Source organism: Hippopotamus amphibius, chromosome 6 (assembly GCF_030028045.1).
Source record: "Hippopotamus amphibius kiboko isolate mHipAmp2 chromosome 6, mHipAmp2.hap2, whole genome shotgun sequence".
NCBI lineage: Eukaryota > Metazoa > Chordata > Mammalia > Artiodactyla > Hippopotamidae > Hippopotamus > Hippopotamus amphibius.
In genome coordinates, this window is record NC_080191.1 from 74,218,738 (window position 1) to 74,241,507 (window position 22,770).

A 22,770-nucleotide genomic window follows, 5' to 3' on the forward strand; every position below is an offset into this window, starting at 1 on the left:
ACAGTGACTTTTATCTTTGTTCATTTGTGTCTGTATATATAGATAAAAACCATTGCCCCTCCTGCCCGCCCGCCCCCCCTCCACCTTCTTAATAGAACCCTGGTTTTATTCACACATTTTCCTTCTCCTGTATGGCTTTGTGCTTCAGAGAAACCTTGGATTTGACTGGTTTAAAAGTCAGCCATGGAGTTCCTTTATGGCTGTGTGACTTTTGATGTAGGTGTCTGATGAAATTCTGGCTGTTGAGACCTGAGGAGAAATTTACTGATAGAAATTGGGTTTGTGGTTTCTGGGAAGGGTTTCTTTGTGCTTTAAAAAGATGCACATGAAGTGGTGGTCTCATCTTTTCTTCTGGTTATTGCTGTGCCCTAGGGATTGGATGGGGCGCCACCCGAGGATGGCGGAGCGAAGGCAGAGGTGGGTCCTTGAAGACACCATTGAGCTGCTAAACTAACCAATCCTGGAACCTGCCCTTCCTCTTATTTTCTTATTATGTGGGAAACTTTTCTTATTGTTTCTGCTACTTTGAGTTGGATTTTCTTACTTTCAGCTGAAATAAGCTTAACCAATAAAGAGGTCAAGTTATTTAATTCTACTGTGGCTGGCAAATTGGATAAATAGTATATAACCTTATAGAGTTATGAGGAATAATTGGAGTAATAATTACAGATTTATAGTTCTGTGACATTACCACAAACCGTATTTGTAGTGGACAGAATGTTTCACAGAGAGTGAGGCTTCCTGACTTTTTAAAATTACCTATTCAGTTAATATGCGAATTGCAGGTCACTGGACTTTGTAAAATAGAATTAAGTGATCTTTAAGGTCTATTCTGATTCTGTGTAAAGAATGAGTCTGATTATTCTGGAATTCCTGCTTGAAAGCCCTTTTATAGATTAAGGCAATAGATATAAATACATAACTTTTTTAGCTGAAGAAAGCATAATTTATTAACTCATTATGTTGGAAATGCTTCCAGTTTCACAGTGGTTCTACTAAGCTTAGTATCTTGAGAAACAAGGTAAGCTCTACTATCAATACACTTACTGGTTATGAATAATCAACTCATAGCTTTATAACAATAGATATTTGCTTTTTAACCCAACTTTTAAACTTATTCTCCTATATGTAATCAGTGCAAGCATGTCATTAGTTTTCTTTTTCATGCTGTCTCACATTATGTGCTGTGCTCCTTCTCTTCTACCCGTTCCTTAGTTACATTATTCCCAGACTATTAAAAAACCACCTAAAAGGTCTGCTTTTCACAATAAAATGAGGTGAAACTATGTAATTTTTTTATATGAAGCATAATTTTATTTTTAAGAACTTTTATTGAGATATAGTTGACATGCAATATGCTGCATATATTTAAAGTGTACAATTTGATATTTTTTTTCTTATTAGTAATGTATATATGGCAATCCCAATCTTCCATTTCATCCCACCCCAAACTAATTTTATTGTTAATAACATAATTGTTAAGTAACAAATAAGTCCTCAGTACTTACTAAGCTGCAGATACACAGTTAGTTTCAAGATACACAAAGATAAAAAATACAGTGTATATTATTTTTAGGAAGCTTATAGAAACTATATAATTTTTAAGGTGCTATTCTCATCAGTTCAGACCCTGTTATACCCAAAAGAACTCACCTTTGGTTATACTTAAAGTTAAGTTTAAAAACTTTTCACCTGAGGACAGTAGAACTCAATTATATAAAGCAAAGAAGTAATGTGTAAGTATCCTTTGTAGAGCTAGACCTATCAAAAAATGTAGGGCTTGGGCAAAATGTAGTTATATGTACATACATGTAGATATATGTGATCTTTTTTAGTGCTTTTCTTGGGTGGGGGGGCGTTAGGAGATAAGAAAAGGAAGAAGCTTATAATTTCAAAGCTTTGGGGAAATCAGTACAATATATTTTCTTTTCCGGGAAAAGTTAAAACTATTACAGGAAATTGATTCATTGCTGCAAGAAGACTAATAGGGGAAACCTAAGTGTTTGAATGAATCAGTATTACACTGGGAACATTTGCCAGGCATGAGATTCCCTAGACACCTAAACTTCTTTTTCCAAAAGAAGGAAAACAATATTTAATAACTTTATGTGTATAGAAAGACAGGTGCTAGCTGAAGTAAAAATTGTACGCATAGTTGGTGTTAAGTCCAAATACCTTGAAGATGTGAGTGAGGTCATCCTCCATCAAAACACCATAAAATAACCAAGGAAAACATTAAAACCAACTGTGCCAACATTTGCACATCTAACATTTTTTAGACACAGAACATCATACTCAGTTTTATTCCTAGAAGTAGAGGGATAATCACAAAACAATTCCAGAATGCAGATTTTCCTGTTCAATGGTAGGTTTTGTTTAGATTTTTCTAAGTCCTGTTGAGAGAGATTTGTACTGCTGACACCAGGCACATGGTGTTTTTTCCAGTACCACTTCTCAAACTGTCCACCACCAAATAGGTGTCCTACAATTCAGTTCAGTGAGCTCAGACTTCACAGGTTAAAGGGCTCAGTCCCACAAGACTTCCCTTACTTCAGATGCCAGTTGCAAGTACTGGCCCTTCGGTAACCTGCACTTCTGTCCAACTTGGAGAGGGTTAGGGTTTATGAATATATGACTACTCAGTAAGTTGTTATTATGCTGCTCTTTTATTTACCAGATTACCTTTTTTATTCTTCTTTCCTTCCTTATTCTCTAGAGAGGACAAGGTAATATGTATTCTCTTTTGAGTGTCTGATAGTAGACTATAATTCCTTCCTTCCTACCTTCCTACCTGCACATTTTAAAAAGCTGCTTCTGTATGCCAGAGGATATAAGCAAGGCCTCGTGGAGTTTTCCGTCAAGATACCCTCTTTTCTAGGAAATAACACCTGAATTTGCCACATGTTGATGAGTCTTAAACCTTGAAGTGTGAGAAAGACTAATTGTGGCAGTCTTCTATATTATAAAAAACATTTAATTAGAATTCAACTTCATTTAGCAGAATTGTAGAATCTTTGAGATAGTTTTTAGTAACTCACAATTTTAGTAGTTGTAGAACACATGGGTGTCTGTTTAACTATTGTTGCCAGTTTCTTCATTCTGTAGGATAAACAGCATTTTGTTTTTCCTTTTAGTAACTATGATAAGGTAAAATATTTGAACTATTTACTTCATTAAGGGATGAAGAGTTTTTTTGTGTGTTAAAACTCAAGCACTTTGTTACAGAAATTTCTTGACCTTATAACCATTCTTTAATATTTTCAATAGTGATTTTATGTATGTTGAACATCTTCAGATGATTTTTTAATGATAAAGCTTGTCATAAAAACCAGTAATATGCTACGTACTATTATTTTTTATTAACTGAAAAAATTACATGTCTTTCCGACCATATGTGGTTCATTTAGCGTTAGGTATTGAATTTTATGTTCCTTGCTTGAAAAATAGAAAGCAAATATTTGAAATTCTTCACTGCATGCCTGGTCAAGTATTACTTGCCCAGATGTTGTCATCGTCATCGTCGTCTTTTTTTTTTTTTTTTTTAATTATTTATTTGGTTGTGCCGGATCTTAGTTGCAGCATGTGGTCTCCTTAGTCACGGCAGATGGGCTCCTTAGTTCCAGCATGCACGTGGGATCTAGTTCCCTGACCAGGGCTTGAACCTGGACCCCCAGTATTGGGAGTGAGGAGTGTTAACCACTGTGCCACCAGGGAAGTCCCCAGGTGTCTTCTTTTTAAAATAACTTTTAAATCTTAGAAATTTGGAGGTAGATGGTGGCATTTTGACTCGAAAAGAGAGGAGATAATGCTTGCACTATTTAACACCAGACTTTATGAAATGATGCTATTGTTGGATGAATTAACACGATCTTTTCTCCTGCAGAGAGCTGCTGGGAATAAGATTATGGCTTTATTACTTTTAATATTTTAATCAGTATAAACTACTTTTGTTTTTATAAATAAAAGTTATTTTTCAAAATTTCTTAGGGAGGAAAGAAACAGTTGATTAGTCAATATGTATTTTGATTTACATTGAATACTTTTTATTATTCCTTCCAAACAGACACTCCTTGAATATGCAGAGAAATGGAAAACTTCAGAAGATCCTTTACCTTTATTGGAGGTATACACAGTGGCTATCCAAAGTTATGTTAAAGCACGACCTTATCTTACCTCTGAATGTGAAAATGTAGCATTGGTTCTGGAACGCTTGGCATTGTGAGTAGACCTTTGAGTAAATTTAAAAATTAGATTTAGCTTTTTTTGTCTTAACTCTGTATCTCAAGTATTATGATACTTTAATTTTAAATAGATTAGTTCTGGAGAGTCTACTGATGATATTAGAATTGTTCATCTTCTTTTACTTTGAATTTTAATAATTATTTGTATCCTTACCAACTTTTTGTTTTTTAGAAGCTGTGTTGAACTTTTACTGTGTCTGCCTGTTGAATTATCTGATAAACAGTGGGAACAATTTCAGACACTGGTGCAGGTGAGAATATTTACCTACTAGATTTAACATAGGTATATTTTATGGTGATTTTCTTTATTCTTAATAAATTATTTGGCTAAACTTTAAAAGATTTAAGTAATGACAAACAGTTGCTATTCTTCTTAACATTAATGTCTTGGCATATAGTCAGTGCTCAATAGATGTTTGCTAAATGAAAATATACACTGAAGTAGATTGGTTGAATATTACACACTTCTTTAAGATCAAATGATTAGAACTTTGCCAGAGCAGTAAGGGAACACAAAAGAAAGTGCCCTCATTTGTATTTAGAAACAGTTTAACTAATTGCTGAAAATTGCAGTATGCCTTATAAGAATTTTAACATATCTCATTTAATCCTTATGAAAACTTTGTGGGGGTAGGTATATTTTTCCCATTTTAAAGGTGAGGAAACTGAGGCTCAATTCTAAAATATCTGCCCAAACTTATACAGCTAATATCAGAGTAGTTATTTGAACCAAAATTCTTTATTCCGTAGTCCATACTTTTTCTCCTATATCTGAAAATACATGCTTTATTTCTTTTACTTAGTGCTGTTATAAAAGTACTACATAGTTTAGCACTTAGTTGTTTTGGGGTATTTCAAGAATGATAAATTTTATTTAAGCACTAGATTGTGCTGGTTATATTATAGCTTCAAGTAAATTTTGATTAATTGGTTAAAAAGAATGTTGCTGCCAGCTAGTCTCAAAAAGTACAGTTGTCTTTCTATTCCTCTAGCCAGAGTTCTTAAAGTATCTTTTGGCCTTTTGTTTTTCCATAGAAGAAATCTTAAAAGAGGATTAGTCTCAAATTTTAGAAGCATGCGAAATAAACTATAGTTAGGCAGAGAAATTGACTTTCCTATTTTAATATTAAAAACTAAAATCTACATCAAGTGCAAAATTCTTGAAGATAGGATTCACATCTTTATTCCATAGGATTCAGCATAGTGTTTTACACAGAGTGGATACTTAATAACTGTTGAAAGTGTCTTGTCCTGTTTGTCACATAGCAACTAACTTTTTGATCATGCAGTTTCTGCTTCAGCATAACAGTAACTTGTGTCTCAGGTTTTTTTTCCCAGCAAGTGGTTATTTTTAGGTAAATGATTATCTGAGAACTTTTTTCCACTGGTACTCAGATACACTCAACCACAGAATTAGTTAAATGAATAGTTTATATACAAATACAGTACTGAATTCCTCATACTAATTTTGTTTGTCAGCATAAGGTAGACTTTTAAACTTACCTTTTTTAAACAATAGCACTACTTGATACTTTTTCATATGGGTTAATGAGAAGGAAATAACTCTTTAAATCCCAGTATGGTAGCTCTCAGCAATTGCTCAAAGAAAATTTCTTAAAGCACTTGAACTTGTAGCAGTGAGATTTTTATGATTTTGAGGAATAGACTTTTTATGCAAACATAGCATTCAGCTTTAAGAGTTTTCATGACACTTTGCTTTCATTTCAGAGCTTCCTCAGGCTTATTTTATATCTGCTTAACAGCATTTGTTTTTTTGTGCCCATGTTTTAACTGTTTAAATGTTTCTTTACCCCACTAGAGGATGAGCCCCATAAACTCAGGGATAGTTGCTCTCTTCCCTGGTACTTTTCCTATAGAAATTCTCAATAAACATTTTCTGAATTGAATTAAAACTATTGGTCTTTTGTGGCCTGAAGAATATGCCAATTGCATGAACACTTGGAAACAACAAGTAAGCAACCTTCAGTGTCAGCTTTAATAGGATATTGCTAAGGCTATGTACTGAATAAATGAAAAAGTCATACATTTAGTTGTTTTCTTTTCATAAGACCCTTTTATTGAAATATGTGTTTACAAGTTGTCACTTATGCCTTGATGCAAATTTGTCGTTTGTTAATGGTAGAAGTTTTTTTGGAAAAGTTTTTACTAACACCGAGGATGTAAAATGTGTAAGGTCTTTCATGCTATGGATGTTCTGATAGCTTCCTTGAGAAATAACTTCGCTTTTGGTTGAGATTTTGGGGGAAAAAACAATATGAACTTATTTCTAGAAATACATTTTATTTATTTATTTAAAATTTATAATTCTTATCCTTGAGATTCGTCTTTAAAATTCAGAAGTAAAGGATTCAGCACTTTGTAATGTGACATGAAAATTTTTAAAGTCTTATTTTTCAAAAGTTTAGTATTATATTTAAAGCCTGATAAGCTTGCTTTTGAAAATCTGTTGTAATTCTTTGGATGTTTATTTAATATTTATAGGTAGCTCATGAAAAGCTGATGGAGAATGGCAGCTGTGAATTGCATTTTTTAGCTACTCTAGCTCAAGAGACTGGGGTGTGGAAAAACCCGGTACTGTGCACTATTCTTTCCCAGGAACCATTGGATAAGGATGAAGGTAAATTTTCTAGAGAGAAGAGAGAGAGGAAAAAAAAAAAAAGAATCGTTAGACTAGAGAAAATAAGTACTTAAAATTGTTTTGATATAATTCATCTCAAGATATTCCAAGAAGGACCATTTAATTAAATTTTATATGAGGAGCTTGAGGCCCTTCACCTTTTTTTTTTTAATTGGGGGAAGATGTATTTATAGGATTATACAATCTTAGAATAACAGAGAAACTCAGTTTTTTTCTCAACATTATCTCATCAGAGGAATTCCCTCTGCAACGTCCTGACAGGTGGCAATCTAGCTTATATTTGGTAATTAACTTATTTGACAGATGGAGAAGTAGAAACAGGGTAGTGAAATGATTTTCCTCAAATTAGAGTAAGAAATTAATGCTGGAACTCTCAAGTCTTCTGTCTCTAAGATTAGTACTCTTTCTTAAACAGCTTTTTGCTCAGACTTATTTTATCCTGCTTTGTCATTATTGTATGAGCTTAGGTTTAATCCCAGTTAAACTCAAACTGACAGGTATCCTATTAAAATTAAATGGCTAAATCACTAATATGTATGACAGTGTTCAGAGTTCAAAAATTGTATGTGCTACAAAGAAGAGCACAGTTATTGTCTTTGGTACTTTTCTTGAGATTATTTAGGAAAGTGCCCAGATTTCACCCTACATTTTCCCAAGGTATTTAACTAGAGAGGTAAATCTTCTTTCATTGTGATGCTTTTCTTGTTGATTGATGGCAAACTCTAGGTATTTTGCTATGTGATAGAAATTTCTGAAGGCTCTGAGAAAGGAGTGTATGCTCATTGCTTGTTAACTCTTCTGGTACTTTGATATTTACCAAAAGGCTTCTCAGCTAATCTCCAAACTTCTCTTCAAGCTGGTTGTTCCTACCTGACTCCCCTCTTAACATTTCTGCGCATTTCTGGATAGTTTTAGCAGTGTTATCTGTTTCTTAGTTTTCACCAAAAGTTTATTTTGATTACCTTCCTTCCTCTGTGTATATCCACATATTAGCTACATTGTTCTCAGACCTTGGAGAAATGGACCCTCATTATTTAAAATGATAATAATAAGAACATTTTAAAGTTGAAAATCTTAGCGGTTTTTTTGTTTTGTTTTTTTTGCCTTTGGCATATTAATTTTTTATTCCCAATATATTACCATCACCATGTTTTTATTCCGATAACCAAATTGTACTTTTTAGTCTTCTCAGCTCTGGAAATATTGGATATAATATATTAATAATAATATCAAATTACATTGTATAGTTCCTTAACAGTTTGAAATGTGCTTTTATGTGCATGGTTTCATTTAGCCTTCACAATGTTCCTGGGGAAAATGTAGGATCTCTATTATCCCTATTTTACAGGTGAGAAAATGGAGGCTCAGAAAGATGAGTTATCTTTTCTACATCACATTGCCAGTGATGTGAGGTAGAGCCAGGAATTGAAGTGAGATCCCTGATCTCTGTCCTTTTTTATTATGCCATGTTGCACCCAGCATAAAAAAATAAAATCGCACCTAGCTTAAATAAAGAATTAAAACTCCTTTTTTCTGTTATCAGTTTCTGAAGAGCCTCTTTGCCAAACTCACACATTATGCTAACACAGGAAAATGGAACCTTTACCTTAGCAGAGATTTAAAATTTATCTTAAAAGAATATGTGCTCAGTTTCCATATTTGTTTAAATGTACCTAACATTGTTTCTGTTAACGAATGTCTTTGCCCATCTCTGTGCTGCTTTATTTCGTGGTCTTCACCTGGCATAGCTACTGGAATAATTTGGACTAGGCAGGCAAAAGGAGTTTCTACAATAGCAGATGGATTGTAGGTAGCCAGATTTTAATATAACTCATGAAGCAACCGGAGAGATGTTACATGACTGAGAGACTTTGCAGCCATAATCTTTACTTGGTCCTCTGTTATTTACAATACTTCTTTAATGGGAGTTATTCTGTAGGTAATCACATAGACTAGAGGTATATGTTTATTTCCTCCTTTGAAAAACTTGAAGGAATTAACATTTTACACATACATACAATTTTATTTACATTTTCAAATTGGATGGTTCTACAGCATGTGGAACTTTTAGCTTTTTAAATGATATATCCAGTCCCTTGGTTTAACCTACACTAGCCTATAGCAAGTTTGATGAGGAGAGCTAGAACTCAGACAGTGATCAGTACACCATAATTGGCTGTGCTTATTAGTTTGTTTATAGCAAAACCTTTGAAGTTTTGATGTAGTATTTGAACAGTAGATTATCCACTTAATCCTGATTTGTTTTAAATAATTAATTTTTATTAACTAATTTTAGAACTGCTAAAGCCCAGATAAACCAAGAAATGCTCTTTGATTTAGGGATTGAGGGTGTATGGGACTCAATTTAAAATGCTGGTTTCACTTTAAGGTTTTAGCATCCTAGAATAAAGTAGCTCTAATTAAATCAGCATAATTCAAGTAGATGTCCATTGAATATCACAGGAACTTTAGGCTTACACATTACTTGTGCCTTTCTTTAGTTATCATCTCAGAGTTGGAAAGGCATTGAATGCTCATTTATTTTTTTACCCAGTTTTAACTCCCTTCTAAAACATCACTGCTAAATAAATGGGCCTTTGCACGAATACTTCTAGAGAATGGTGACTGTGTAATTCAGTCCATTTGTAGCCTGCTATTAGGTAATCTTCACTGTGTAAATCGTGAAAAACTACATTCTTAGAGTTGCCATCTTTTGGATCTAGTGCTACCTCTAAAGCCATACTTGACACAGTACAAATCCCTCATTCGTGCCATGGCCGTTGAGATGCTTAAGGATCATCATCATGTCCACACTTAGGCATCTAAGGACTAAAAGCCGTCCTGGTGTAGCGTGATTCTAAGTCAACAGTCTTGATTCCTGACTTTTTAGTGCATTATGTTTGTTGTTCTCGTTCATGTGTAATTCTCAAAACTTAATAACGTGTCCCCCAAATACAACCTGGCCAGGTCTGAAGTCATTAGTACTCTCATCCCCATCATCTTAGTTTGACTTAAGATGACATTACCTTTTTGGGTGGCTTTATCATTCTCACAACTCAATGAGGTTACTAAAATCACAAAAATTAAAAAAAAAAAAGTACTCTTAAATTATTTATATTTTCATGTGTTGTATTTTGGTACACAAAGTATTTTTTTTGTTTTTTAATTTCATTGTGTTAGCTCCATTCTGCCTCTGCAGCTCGTCAGTATCATTTAAAATCTTGATTTTGTTAATTCAAAGTTTTTGTCCTTCCCAGTTTAAGCAGATCTTATTAGTATACACTCTGTTGGCATCCAGGTTCTTGATAATAACCATTAAAAAGGTCATACCCAAAAATCTAGCCCCTAGGATATTTATAGAAGTCTTCTTGCTTGCCTTCACTCTTTTTTTTGTTTGTTTTGGCTTTGTTGCTGCGCGAGAGCTTTCTCTAGTTGCAGTGAGCGGGGGCTACTCTATGTTGCGATGCTCAGGCTTCTCATTGTGGTGGCTTCTCGTTGCGGAGCACAGGCTCTAGGCGCAGAGGCTTCCGTAGTTGTGGCACATGGACTCAGTAGTTGTGGCACATGGGCTTTGTTGTTCTAGGGCATGTGGGATCTTCCCAGACTAGGGCTTGAACCTGTGTCCCCTGCATTGGCAGGTGAATTCTTAACCACTGTGCCACCAGGGAAGACTGCCTTCAGTCTTTTAACCAATGCTCTTGATTATGGTTGTTTCATCAGATACGCCTATTTCCTTATGTCTGATCCATGGCTCTCCTTTTTGTCTATAAGAATTTAATGAAAGACCACAGGAGGTATTTGGCTAGAGTTGTATTAAGTCAGATTGTTTAATATTGAGGTTAGTCTGACCTAATTAATTTTTTTAGATTAATTAATTTATTTATTGGCTGTCTTGGGTCTTCGTTGCTGCACACGAGCTTTGTTGAGTGGGGTGAGCGGGACTACTCTTCACTGTGGTACGTGGGCTCCTCATTTTGGTGGCTTCTCTTGTGGAGCATGGGCTCTAGGCACATGGGCTTCAGTAGTTGTGGCGCACAGGCTTAGTTGCCCTGCAGCATGTGGGATCTTCCTGGAGCAGTGCTCGAAACCGTGTCCCCTGCATTGGCAGGTGGATTCTTAACCACAGTGCCACCTAGGAAGTCCTGACCTAATTAATTTTTAAATGAACTTTTTATTTTAAAATAGTTTTAGATTTACTGAAAAATTGTGAAGTTACCAAATAATCCACAACCAGTTTTCCTGACTATTAATCTCTTACATTAGCATGACATATATTAACTAAAGTCCATACCTTATTCACATATCCTTAGTTTTTACCTGATGTCCTTCTGTTCCAGGAGACCACATTACATTTTTTCTTTTTTTAATAACCTAGGGAGGTTTTTTAAAATTTATTTATAATAAATTATTTATTTGGCTGCGTTGGATCTTTGTTCCTGTGCACGGGCTTTTCTTTAGTTGCGGGAAGCAGGGGCTATTCTTCATTGCGGTGCTTGGGCTTCTCATTGCGGTGACTTCTTTTGTTGCAGAGCACAGGTTCTAGGTGGGCAGGCTTCGGTAGTTGCAGCACTCAGGCTCAGTGGTTGTAGCTTGCAAGCTCTAGAGCTCAGGCTCAGTAGTTGTGGCACACGGGCTTAGTTGCTCCATGTCATGTGGGATCTTCCCAGACCAGGGCTTGAACCCATGTCCCCTGCATTGGCAGGCAAATTCTTAACCACTGTGCCACCAGGGAAGTCCTCCACATTACATTTAGTCATCATATCTCCTTAGGCTCCTGTTGGCTGTGACAGTTTTTCAGACTCTCCTTGTTTTTGATGACCTTGACAGTTTTGAGGAGTACTGGTCAAGTATTTTGTAGAATATCCCTCAATTGGGATTTGTCTGATGTTGCTCTCATGATTAGAAATGGGCTTGCAGGTTCGGGGAAGGAAGATCACAGAGGTGAAGTGCCATTTTTATCACATCATACCAAAGGTACATGTGATCAACATGACTTCTCACGGTTGGTGTTAACCTTGGTCACCTGGCTGAAGTAGCGTGTTTGTCAGGTTTCTCCACTGTAAAATTACTCTTTTTTTCCCCCCTTCTATGATGTACTCTTTGGAAAGAAGTTACCATATGCAGCCCACACATAAGAGGTAGAGAGTTAAGCTCCACATCCTTGAGGAGGCAGTGTCTACACAGATTATTTGGAGTTCTCCACAGGAGATTTGTCATTTCTTCCTTATCTATCTGTCTAATCATTATGGACTTATGAATATTTATTTTATACTTTGGTGATAATCCAATACTACTGTATTTTGTTGCTCAAATTGTTCAGCTTTGGCCACTGGGAACTCTTGAGTAAACTTCTGTGTCCCTTTGACATATCCCCATCTTTATGGGTTATGTTTTTTGTTTGAGTACTTCCTTACTTTCTGGCACTACAAGATGCTCCAGGCTTACTGTGCATATTTCCTACCCTAATTCTAGAATCAGCTATTTCTCCAAGGAACCCTAGTAACCCTTGTTCCTTTTATTGGGGAATAGTGTTAGAAACCAAAACCTGGTAATTGGGTATGTTCATTGCTACTGAGGTGTCATTGCCTCTAGGATCTCTCAGCAGAGTATGAAAGTATATGTAGGTATAACTAATCTGTGTATGTACACATATTTATAAAGGTTTCTATATGTAACCAGCTGTATTGATATTAAACTAAATGTGAGAGTTTATACTGATGTCTCCAACTCTAACCTATCATCACATGGATCATTCTGACCTTCTCTTCTTGCTTATCTATAACCTCTCACTTCAATAGAATGGTATAAAATTGGAATCATACAGTATGTAGCCTTTTCAGACTTGCTTTTCTTACCATTGGCCTTCCATATGCTTAATCAATCCTAGTATACATGTATAGTGGTTTCAGAATTGATAACCTATACCCCTGTGGAAAACAACTTTATCAATGTATAGTTCCTCTTTCCATTATTCTTACTGACTCCACTAATCCAAAGTTAGGTGAGCACCCTATTCCCCCACCTCTTTCAGTGAAGTTCTTACATTTGTAAGACAGATCTTTTGCCATATTCTACTTTCTATCCTGGGCTTCCCAACCTCCTAAATATTTTTTTAAATTTGCATACCTTAAGAATCCTTCATCATGCTGTAAAGTTCTGTGGGTTTTGACCAATGCATGGTATCATGTATCCATCATTACAGTATCATACAGAATAGTTTCACTGCCCTAAAAAAAATTAACTGTGCTTCACCTATTCAACCCTCTCCTGAACACCTGACAGCTACTGATCCACTTACTATCTCTAGAGTATTGCACTTTCGAGATTGTCATATAATCATATACTTTTCAGTCTAGCTTCTTTCACTTAGCAGTATGCATGTAACATTCGTCTGTGTCGAGTAGCTTAATAGCTCGTTCCTTTTTATTGCTGAATCTTATTCCATTATATGAATGTACCACAGTTTGTTTATCCATTCACCTGCTAAAGGACATCTTGTTTGTTGCCAGCTTTTGGCATTTATGAATAAAACTATAAATATTTGCATGCAAGTTTTCACATCAGTTGGGTGAATAGCTAGGAGTAAGATTGCTAGGTCATATGGTAAGACTATGTTTTGCTTTGTAAGAAACTGCCAAACTGTACCATTCTGCATGTTGCTCTACATTCTCACCGGCAATGGGTATTGTCTACTTTGGGGACTCTAGCCATTCTAATAGGTATGTAGTGATATCCCATTGTTGTTTTAATTTGTGTGTCTGTACTGACATATGATACTGAACGTCTTTTCACATAAATATTTGTCATCTGTATATCTTCTTGAGAGAGGCATTCATTTATATTTTTTGCCTACTTTTTAATTGGGTTGTTTTTTTTTTTAATTAATTTTTATTGGAGTATAGTTGATTTACAATGTTGTGTTAGTTTCTGCTGTATAGCAAAGTGAATCAGTTATACATAAAAATATATCCCGTCTTTTAGATTCTATTCTCATGTAGGCCATTACAGAGTATTGAGTAGAGTTCCCTGTGTGTTCTTATTAGTTATCTATTTTATACATAGTAATGTGTATATGTCAGTCCCAGTCTCCCATTTTATTCCCCCTCCCCACCTTGGTAACCATAAGCTTGTTTTCTACATCTATGACTGTATTTCTGTTTTGTAAATAGGTTCATTTGTACCATTTTTTTTAGATTCCACATATAAGCGATACCATGTGATATTTGTCTTTCTCTGACTTCACTCACTATGGCAATCTCTAGGTCTATCCATTGTTTTCTTATTGTTGAGTCGCAATTCTTTGTTATATTTTGGTACAGGTCCTTTTGCACATAGGAGTTTTGCAGATACTTTCGTTTACTCCCTGGCTTGTCCCTTTTCTTTACAGTGTCTTTCAGAGAGCAGAAGTTTTAAATTTTAATAAAGTCCAACTTATTTTTTTTCTTTCATGGATTGTGCTTTTGGTATTTTATCTAAAAATAATTACTAAACCCAAGGTCATATAGATTTTTCTCCTGTTTTCTCCTGCAAGTTTTATAGTTTTGCATTTTATATTTGGGTATATGATACATTTTGAAATAACTTTTGTAAAAGTGTAACCTAATTTATGTTTGGTGAATCTGTCTTGACTCTTAACAGTCACTTTTTTTTTTTCCTGAACACTCACAAGCCATGTTTTTAATATATTAATTTTGAGACTCTTAGGAATATATCTATTCCTCTAGTCTACAGTTTGTAAAATGTACCTTAAGCCCCATTTTGAAAATTACATTTCCCCATCTATTTCCATTTTCTCCATTGTTTGTTCAACCCTTTTCAATCTAAAGTTTATCATCAGAACCACCATAAGAATAAAGGAATCCTCCTTTTCTCTGTCATCATAAATAATACATAATCAAACCCTTCTCAAGAAGTTACCCATCTCCACCAGTTGGATTATATTCAACTTTTTTGGTGACCTACGGGTTATCTTGCGTTTTAGCCTTTTTTTTTTTTTAAAGAGTTTATTCATTGGCTGCATTGGGTCTTCGTTGCTGTGAGTGGGCTTTCACTAGTGGCGGCAAGAGGAGGCTTCTCTTTGTTGTGGTGCTCGGGCTTCTCATTTCAGTGGCTTCTCTTTTTGCAGAGCACAGGCTCTAGGCACACAGGCTTCAGTAGTTGTGGCTCTCGGGCTCTAGATCACAGGCTCAGTATCTGTGGTGCACGGGCTAGTTGCTCTGCAGCATGTGGGATCTTCCCGGACCAAGGATCGAACCCTTATCCCCTGCATTGGCAGGTGGATTCTTAACCACTGTGCCACCAGGGAAGTCCCAGGTTTTAGCTTTAATAACAGTTTGCATAGGTTAGTACCAGGTGCTGGCACTCATGGTGCATGCATCCTTGGTCCTGAGCCTGCTGCTTTTCCTTCTTTTGTGTGTGTCATTATTGTAAAATCTAAACTCTGAAAGAGCTCCCTATTAACAGTCACACTGAATTCCTTCAGTCCTTTACCTTCTACTTCTATTTTGGAGTAATTTGCAATTGTATAAATTGTATTTTTATCAGCTTGCAAGTTCTGTCTTGAATTTTAAGCCCTGTGGGTCTCTATTTTTTGAATTTTAAGCCCTGTGGTTCTGTTTTTTTCAAAGGAAATTTCTAAAGCTTAAGCTCTTCCACAGTACTTACACATCCTTCTGAGCTCTGTGAGGAGATAAATCTTTATTTCAGTAATAAAGTTTGCATTTTAAAATGAGCAGGGAAAAAGTGCTGCTAGGTTTACCAGATATTAGCATACCTAACATGTAATAATATTTTACAGGCAGAGGAGATAGGAGGAGAGAGTAAATGATAGCTAATACTTTCCAGGTAAATAGGGTGAGGCCAGATCTGATCACATGCAGCTGAATTTGTTTTCAGATAGTAAACCCCCAGTTCTTTCGCGAGTTGATGCTTTTCCTGTATTTTTCATGTGTGTGTTTATATCTTTACCTGTCTATGTAGAGAACACCAAAAGGGTGATTCTGAGACCTGGACTTAAATCTGTTGACAGCTTTTTTGTGTGTGTTAGGACATTTCTTATAGAAAGTTACTAAAAAGAACACCTTATAGAACGTATTAAGTACTGTTAGAAATACAATTTTCCTACCTTGTTTCTATTTGGTTGCTTTTTTTCCCCCCCTTCTGCCTTGTCTCTTTCTTTTGCTCTTGTCTTATTATAAAAAATAAATAAATGGAGCATTTTAGATTTTATTTTTAAAAATCACTGCTACATTAGATTACCTAGTGTTTAGGTTTTACTTGTGTATAACCTTTAGATCATTGAGAATCAGTGACTCTGGATAGAATTAAGCTGATAGAACTTAACTGCAGTAAAATTGTGAAAGTGTTCACTCTCCCATTTCAGGTTGATGCCTTTTTTTGCATTTTGTTAACCTTGATAATACTCTACTATTCCATAATTAGATATAATATGGTGACCACCAATATTTTATTTTTACTAAAAATGATGTTAAAACATACACTCATTGGCTTTTTTAAATATCCTAGAAAAATTCATTATTTCTGTTCTAAGGAGTGTATTTCATAATAATGTTACATGGATAAAAATGTCAGAATTTAATTAAATGTAATAGTATTAAATCTTATTTCACACAAGAATTTTAGGGTTGCATACTTACTAGGTTCATCTATAACATGGAATTTTTTTAATTTTAAAAAATTCTATTTTATAGCCATCATGTAAAAAAAATCAGTTATCATAAAGTTTCAGACATAATGAGAAAGCAAGCAACATGATTTAAGAAATTCTGAAATCTTCAAGTGAAAATTCTATTTCTTATAAATGTAGCTTGTTCTTTCAGGAAAGGGTGAAAGGTCAGGTGAAGATTAAGACTATCCCTAACCAGTAATTTGGACAGTGAAATATGAGCAGTGTTCTTAATCCTGACAATGCTTAAATGGCCTGGAGAGTTTTTAGACATAGCAATGCTGGAGGCCTACCTCAGAACAATCAAATTAGAGTCTCCAGGGATGAGCCCCAGGCATTAGTACTTTTCAGAAGTCAAGATAATTGTACAGCCAGGGTTATGAACCACTGATGTAGAGCTTAAAGTGTTATGTTTTTATTAAATTTCTGAATTTGGATTTTTTTGACTAACAGTACTGAGCTGAGTTTTTTAATGCATTTTTTTCTTGTGGGGAAAAAAATCAACATAAAATTTAATCATTTTTAAGTGTACAGTTCAATAGTTTTAAGTATGTTCTTTTTTTTTTTTTTTTTTTTAAGCTGCAAACATTTTAATGATTATTGTTGAGCATACATTTTGGAAATTTTTTTACTTCAAACTGCAGCAAGTTAAATAAATGTTTATAATATACAAAGAAAATACAACCAAAAGTAAAACTTGCTCTAAGTGTGCCTTGCATCTAAACCAGTGTTTTCCCCCCCTTAATATATCTTTATTTTTGAACTGCACAAACACACTTAAGAATTTGATCTTTATAGTATGGCATTTAGGAAATAAAAATATACTCCCACCTCAAAGAAATAAAAAGGTCGTGCATGATTATATGCCAAACAAAAGAGAGAACACTAGATATAGCCTGATAGTGCAGGCATCATTAAAAAGGAACAGAAAAAGCTTGAGATGCTCATTAACTCTCTGTGTTTTAAGGAAGCAGGATTTTTGACCAAGTAGCTTAAAAGCCAGCAAAACAGGGATCAGTGATGGCAGCTGTAGTGTATGAAGTACAAAATGACAAACTCTACACAAATACACTGTTAACACTGAAGATCTGAGAAGCTGCTCTTTGGAACAGTCAAGTAGGACCACCTTATTCCTGGTTTTGGTATCAGGGTGATGGTGGCCTCGTAGAATGAGTTTGGGAGTGTTCCTCCTTCTGCTGTAATTTGGAAGAGTTTGAGAAGGATAGGTGTTAGCTCTTCTCTAAATGTTTGATAGAATTCGCCTGTGAAGCCATCTGGCCCCGGGCTTTTGTTTGTTGGGAGATTTTTAATCACAGTTTCAATTTCCATACTTGTGATTGGTCTGTTCATATGTTCCATTTCTTCCCGGTTATCCAATTTATTGGCATACAGTTGCTTGTAGTAGTCTCTCATGATCTTTTGTATTTCTGCAGTGTCCGTTGTTACTTCTCCTTGTTCATTTCTAATTCTGTTGATTTGCATCTTCTCCCTTTTTTTCCTGATAAGTTTGGCTAATGGTTTATCAATTTTGTTTATCTTCTCAGAGAACCAGCTTTTAGTTTCATTGATCTTTGCTATTGTTTCCTTCATTTCTTTTTCATTTATTTCTGATCTGATCTTTATGATTTCTTTCCTTCTGCTCACTTTGGGGTTTTTTGTTCTTCTTTCTCTAGTTGTTTTAGGTGTAAGGTTAGGTTGTTTACTTGATATTTTTCTTGTTTCTTGAGGCAGGACTGTATTGCTATAAAATTCCCTCTTAGGACTGCCTTTGCTGCATCCCATAAGTTTTGGATCATTGTGTTTTCATTGTCATTTGTTTCTAGGTATTTTTTGATTTCCTCTTTGATTTCTTTAGTGATTTCTTGGTTGTTTAATAGCGTATTGTTTAGTCTCCATGTGGTTGTATTCTTTACAGATTTTTTCCTGTAATTGATATCTAGTCTCATGGCATTGTGGTCAGAGAAAATGCTTGATAAGATTTCAATTTTTTTGAATTTACCGAGGCTTGATTTGTGACCCAAGATGTGATCTATCCTGGAGAATGTTCCATGTGCACTTGAGAAGAAAGTGTATTCTGTAGTTTTTGGATGGAATGTCTTATAAATATCAATTAAGTCGAGATGGTCTAATGTGTCATTTAAAGCTTGTGTGTCCTTATTTATTTTCTGTTTGGGTGATCTGTCCATTGATGTAAGTGGGGTGTTAAAAGTCTCCTACTATTACTGTGTTACTGTCAGTGTCTCCTTTTATGGCTGTTAGCATTTGCCTTATGTATTGAGGTGCTCCTATACTGGGGGCACAGATATTTACAATTGTGATATCTTCTTCTTGGATGGATCCCTTGATCATTATGTAGTGTCCTTCCTTGTCTCTTGTAATAGTCTTTATTTTAAAGTCTAATTTGTCTGATATGAGTATTGCTACTCCAGCTTTCTTTTGGCTTCCATTTGCATGGAATATCTTTTTCCATCCCTTTACTTTCAGTCTGTATGTGTCCCTTGGTCTGAAATGGGTTTCTTGTAGACAGCATATATGTGGGTCTTGTTTTTGTATCCATTCAACCAGTCTGTGTCTTTGGGTTGGAGCATTTAATCCATTTACATTTAAGGTGATTATTGACATGTATGTTCCTATTACCATTTTCTTAATTGCTTTGGGTTTGTTTTTGTAGGTCTTTTCCTTCCCTTGTGTTTCCTGCTTAGAAAAGTTCCTTTAGCACTTGTTGTAAGGCTGGTTTGCTGGTGCTGAATTCTCTTCACTTTTGCTTGTTTGTAAAGCTTTTGATTTCTCCATCGAATCTGAATGAGATTCTTGCTGGGTAGAGTAGTCTTGGCTGTAGGTTTTTCTCTCTCAGGACTTTCAGTATATCCTGCCACTCCCTTCTGGCCTGCAGATGTTCTGCAGAAAGATCAGCTGTTATCCTTATGGGTTTTCCCTTATATGTTATCTGTTGCTTTTCTCTTGCTGCTTTTAATATTTTTTCTTTGTGTTTAATTTTTGTTAGTTTGATTAATATGTGCCTCGTTGTATTTCTCCTTGGGTTTATCCTGTATGGGACTCTCTGTGCTTCTTGGACTTGATTAATTATTTCCTTTCCCATGCTGGGGAAGTTTTCCACTATAACCTCTTCAAATATTTTCTCAGACCCTTTCTTTTTTTCTTCTTCTAGGATGCCTATGATTCGAATGTTGGTACACTTAATGTTATCACCAAGGTCTCTGAGACTGTCTTCCATTCTTTTTTGTTCTTTTTTCCTTTTCATGTTCTGTGGCGGTTATTTCCCCCATTCTATCTTCTAACTCACTTATTCATTCTTCTGCCTCAGTTATTCTGCTGTTTATACCATCTAGAGTATTTTTAATTTCAGTTATTTTGTTATCTGTTACTGTTTGTTTGCTCTTTAGTTCTTCTGATTCCTTTTTAACTGTTTCTTGTAGATTTTGGATCATCTTTACTATCTTAACTCTGAATTCTTTTTCAGGCAATTTTCCTATTTCCTCTTCATTTATTTCATCTTGTGTATTTTTACCTTGTGGCATATTTTTTTGTCGTCTCATTTTCCCCCCACTTTAGATGGGCGGGATTGTGTTCCTGCTGGGTCTTGGTGTTAAGTTGAGAACCTCTGGGAGACCTCACGGTAAAGGATATTTCCTGGGAACTGGGTTTCCCTGTTAGTCCAATGTTTTGGCCTCAGAGCTCCCACCTCAGAAACGCAGGCCTGACACTGGGCTTGTGTATCAAGATCCCACAGGCTGGTTGCTGCGGGGTGTCTGTGGTCTGCTTGGGCCTCAGGTCCCCCGCTGGCCTCTGGTAACTGTTCTATTTGTGGAGAGACACGATCTCCGCGTCTTCCCATGCTGCCGTCTTGACTCCGCCCCCTCTTCATATTGTTTTGAAACAGATCCCTAGAACTTTTTCATCTTGCAAAATTAAGCCCTGTCTTAAACAACTCACTCCTTTACGCATCCTCCACTCCCAGCCCCTACTTTTTGTTTCTATGACTTTGAATACTTTAGATACATCATATAAGTGGAATAATACTATATTTATCTTTTTGTGACTGGCTTATTTCACTTAGCATAATGTCCTTGAGATTCAACTGTGTTGTAGCATGTGACAGGATTTCCCTTCTTTTTTAAAGGTGAATAATACTGCATCATATGTATATATCACATTTGTTTATCCATTCGTCTATTGATGGACATTGGATTGCTTCTACCTCTTGGCCTTTGTGAGTAGTGCTGCTAAGAACATGGGAGTGCAGATATCTCTTTGAGACCCTCCTTTTACTCTTTTTGTGTACATACTCAGAAGTGGGATAGCTGGACCACATGGTAGTTCTAGTTCTCATTGTTTGAGGAACTTCTAGACTGTTTTCCTTAGAGGTTGCATCATTTTATAGTCCTATCATCAGTGTATACAAAAGTGCCAATTCCTCCTCCATATCCTCACCGGCACTTATTTTCTGGTGTTTTTGTTATATTTTGTTTTTGATAATAGCCATTCTGATGGGTGTAAAGTGGTATCTCATTGTAGTTTTGATTTGTATTTCTCTGATGGTTAGTGACATTGAGCATTTTTTCGTATGCTTGTTGGCCATTTGTATATCATCTTTGGAGAAATGTCTACTCAAGTCCTTTACCCATTTTCAATGGGATTATTTGATTTTTGTTGTCATTGTTGAGTTGTAGGAGTTCTTTATATATTCTGGACATTAACCCCTTATCAGATATATGATTTGCAAGTATTTTCTCCCATTCTGTAGGTTGCCTTTTCACTCTGTTGATTCTGTCCTTTGATGTGTAAAAATTAACTTTGATGTAGTCTCGTTTTGTTTTTGTTGTTGTTGTTGTTGTTGTCGTCTATACCTTGGTATCACATCCTATAAATCATTGCCAAGTCCAGTATCTTGAAGCTTTTCCCTATTGTTTTTTCTAGGAATTTTATAGTTTTGGGTCTTACATTTAAGTCTTTAATTCGTTTATTTTTTATGTGGTGTAAGATAATAGTCCAAGTTCATTCTTTTGCATGTGGATATCCAGTTTTCCCAGCACTATTTGCTGAAAAGACTATGATTTTTCTATTGAGTGGTCTTGGCACCTTGTTGAAGATTATTTGACCATGTAGTGAGGGTTTATTTCTGGGCTTTTTCTATTCTGTTGCATTGCCTATATGCCTGTCTGTATGCCAATTTTGATTGTTTTGATTAGCTTTGTAGTATCTGAAGTAAGGAAGTGTGAGACCTCCAACTTTGTTCTTTTTCAAAATAGTTTTTGCTGTTTAGGTTCCCTTGAGATTCCATTTGAATTTTAGGATAAATTTTCCTGTCTCTACAAACTAGGCACTGCAATTTTGTTGGGATTACATTGAATCTGTAGATTGCTTTGGGTAGTTGGACATCTTAACAGTATGAAGTCTTCCAGTCCATGAACATGGGGGTCTTTCCATTTTCTTGTGTCTTCTTTAGTTTCTTTCAGCAGTGTTTTTGTAGGTTTTAGTGTACAAGTCTTTCACTGTCTTGATTAGGTGTATTCCTAAGTACTTTATTCTTTTTGTTGCTGTTATAAATGGAATTGTTTTCTGAATTTCCTTTTCAGATTGTTCATTGTTAGTGTATAGAAATGCAACATATTTTTGTGTTTCGATTTTTATATCCTGCAACTTTGCTAAATTTGTTTATTAATTCTAATTGGTAGAATCTTTAGGGTTTTCTACCTATAAGATTACATTATTTGCAATCAGATGATTTTATTTCTTCCTTTCCAATTTGGATTCCTTTTATTTCTTGCCCAATCAATCTTGCTGAATCAATTTTAAGAGAAAATATAAGTTGTATTTTCTAAAGAGGAATAGGTGATGCAGATTCATGTAGGCTGTGATGAGAATTTTGGAATTCACCCTTTGAAGGCAAAGGGAAACCACTTGGGGTGTTTAGCTGGGAGAAGACAGTCAAGTGTGTGCTTTAGGAAAAAAATTTTAAAAGCACCCTAGGACCTAATGGAGATATGGTGGAAAGAGAGTGGCTGCAGAAGACTAGCAGAGTGCAGCAGTGTGGACTGATAGGTTAATGATTTGGGCTGGAAGGAGGGGATGAATAGTAGGCATAGAGATGGAGGAAAATGAAGGGGATTGAGTACTGAGGAGTTAGAAGTGACAGAATTATATGGTGGATTGTAGGTTAGGGT

General features: G+C 35.4%; 1 protein-coding gene across 2 annotated transcripts in view; it reads left to right on the plus strand.

The window, feature by feature from the left end:
* The window catches only part of ZNF292 (zinc finger protein 292), an 87,443-nt gene that overhangs the window by 36,791 nt on the left and 27,882 nt on the right, over positions 1-22,770 (plus strand). Inside the window, exons 2-4 of one of the 2 annotated variants that reach the window (XM_057738890.1) lie at positions 4,064-4,218; positions 4,414-4,492; positions 6,744-6,879. In XM_057738890.1, coding sequence (XP_057594873.1) covers positions 4,064-4,218; positions 4,414-4,492; positions 6,744-6,879 — 370 coding nt within the window. Of the gene's footprint in view, positions 1-4,063; positions 4,219-4,413; positions 4,493-6,743; positions 6,880-22,770 lie in introns of those variants that run through there. The other variant, XM_057738891.1, reaches the window with a different exon arrangement.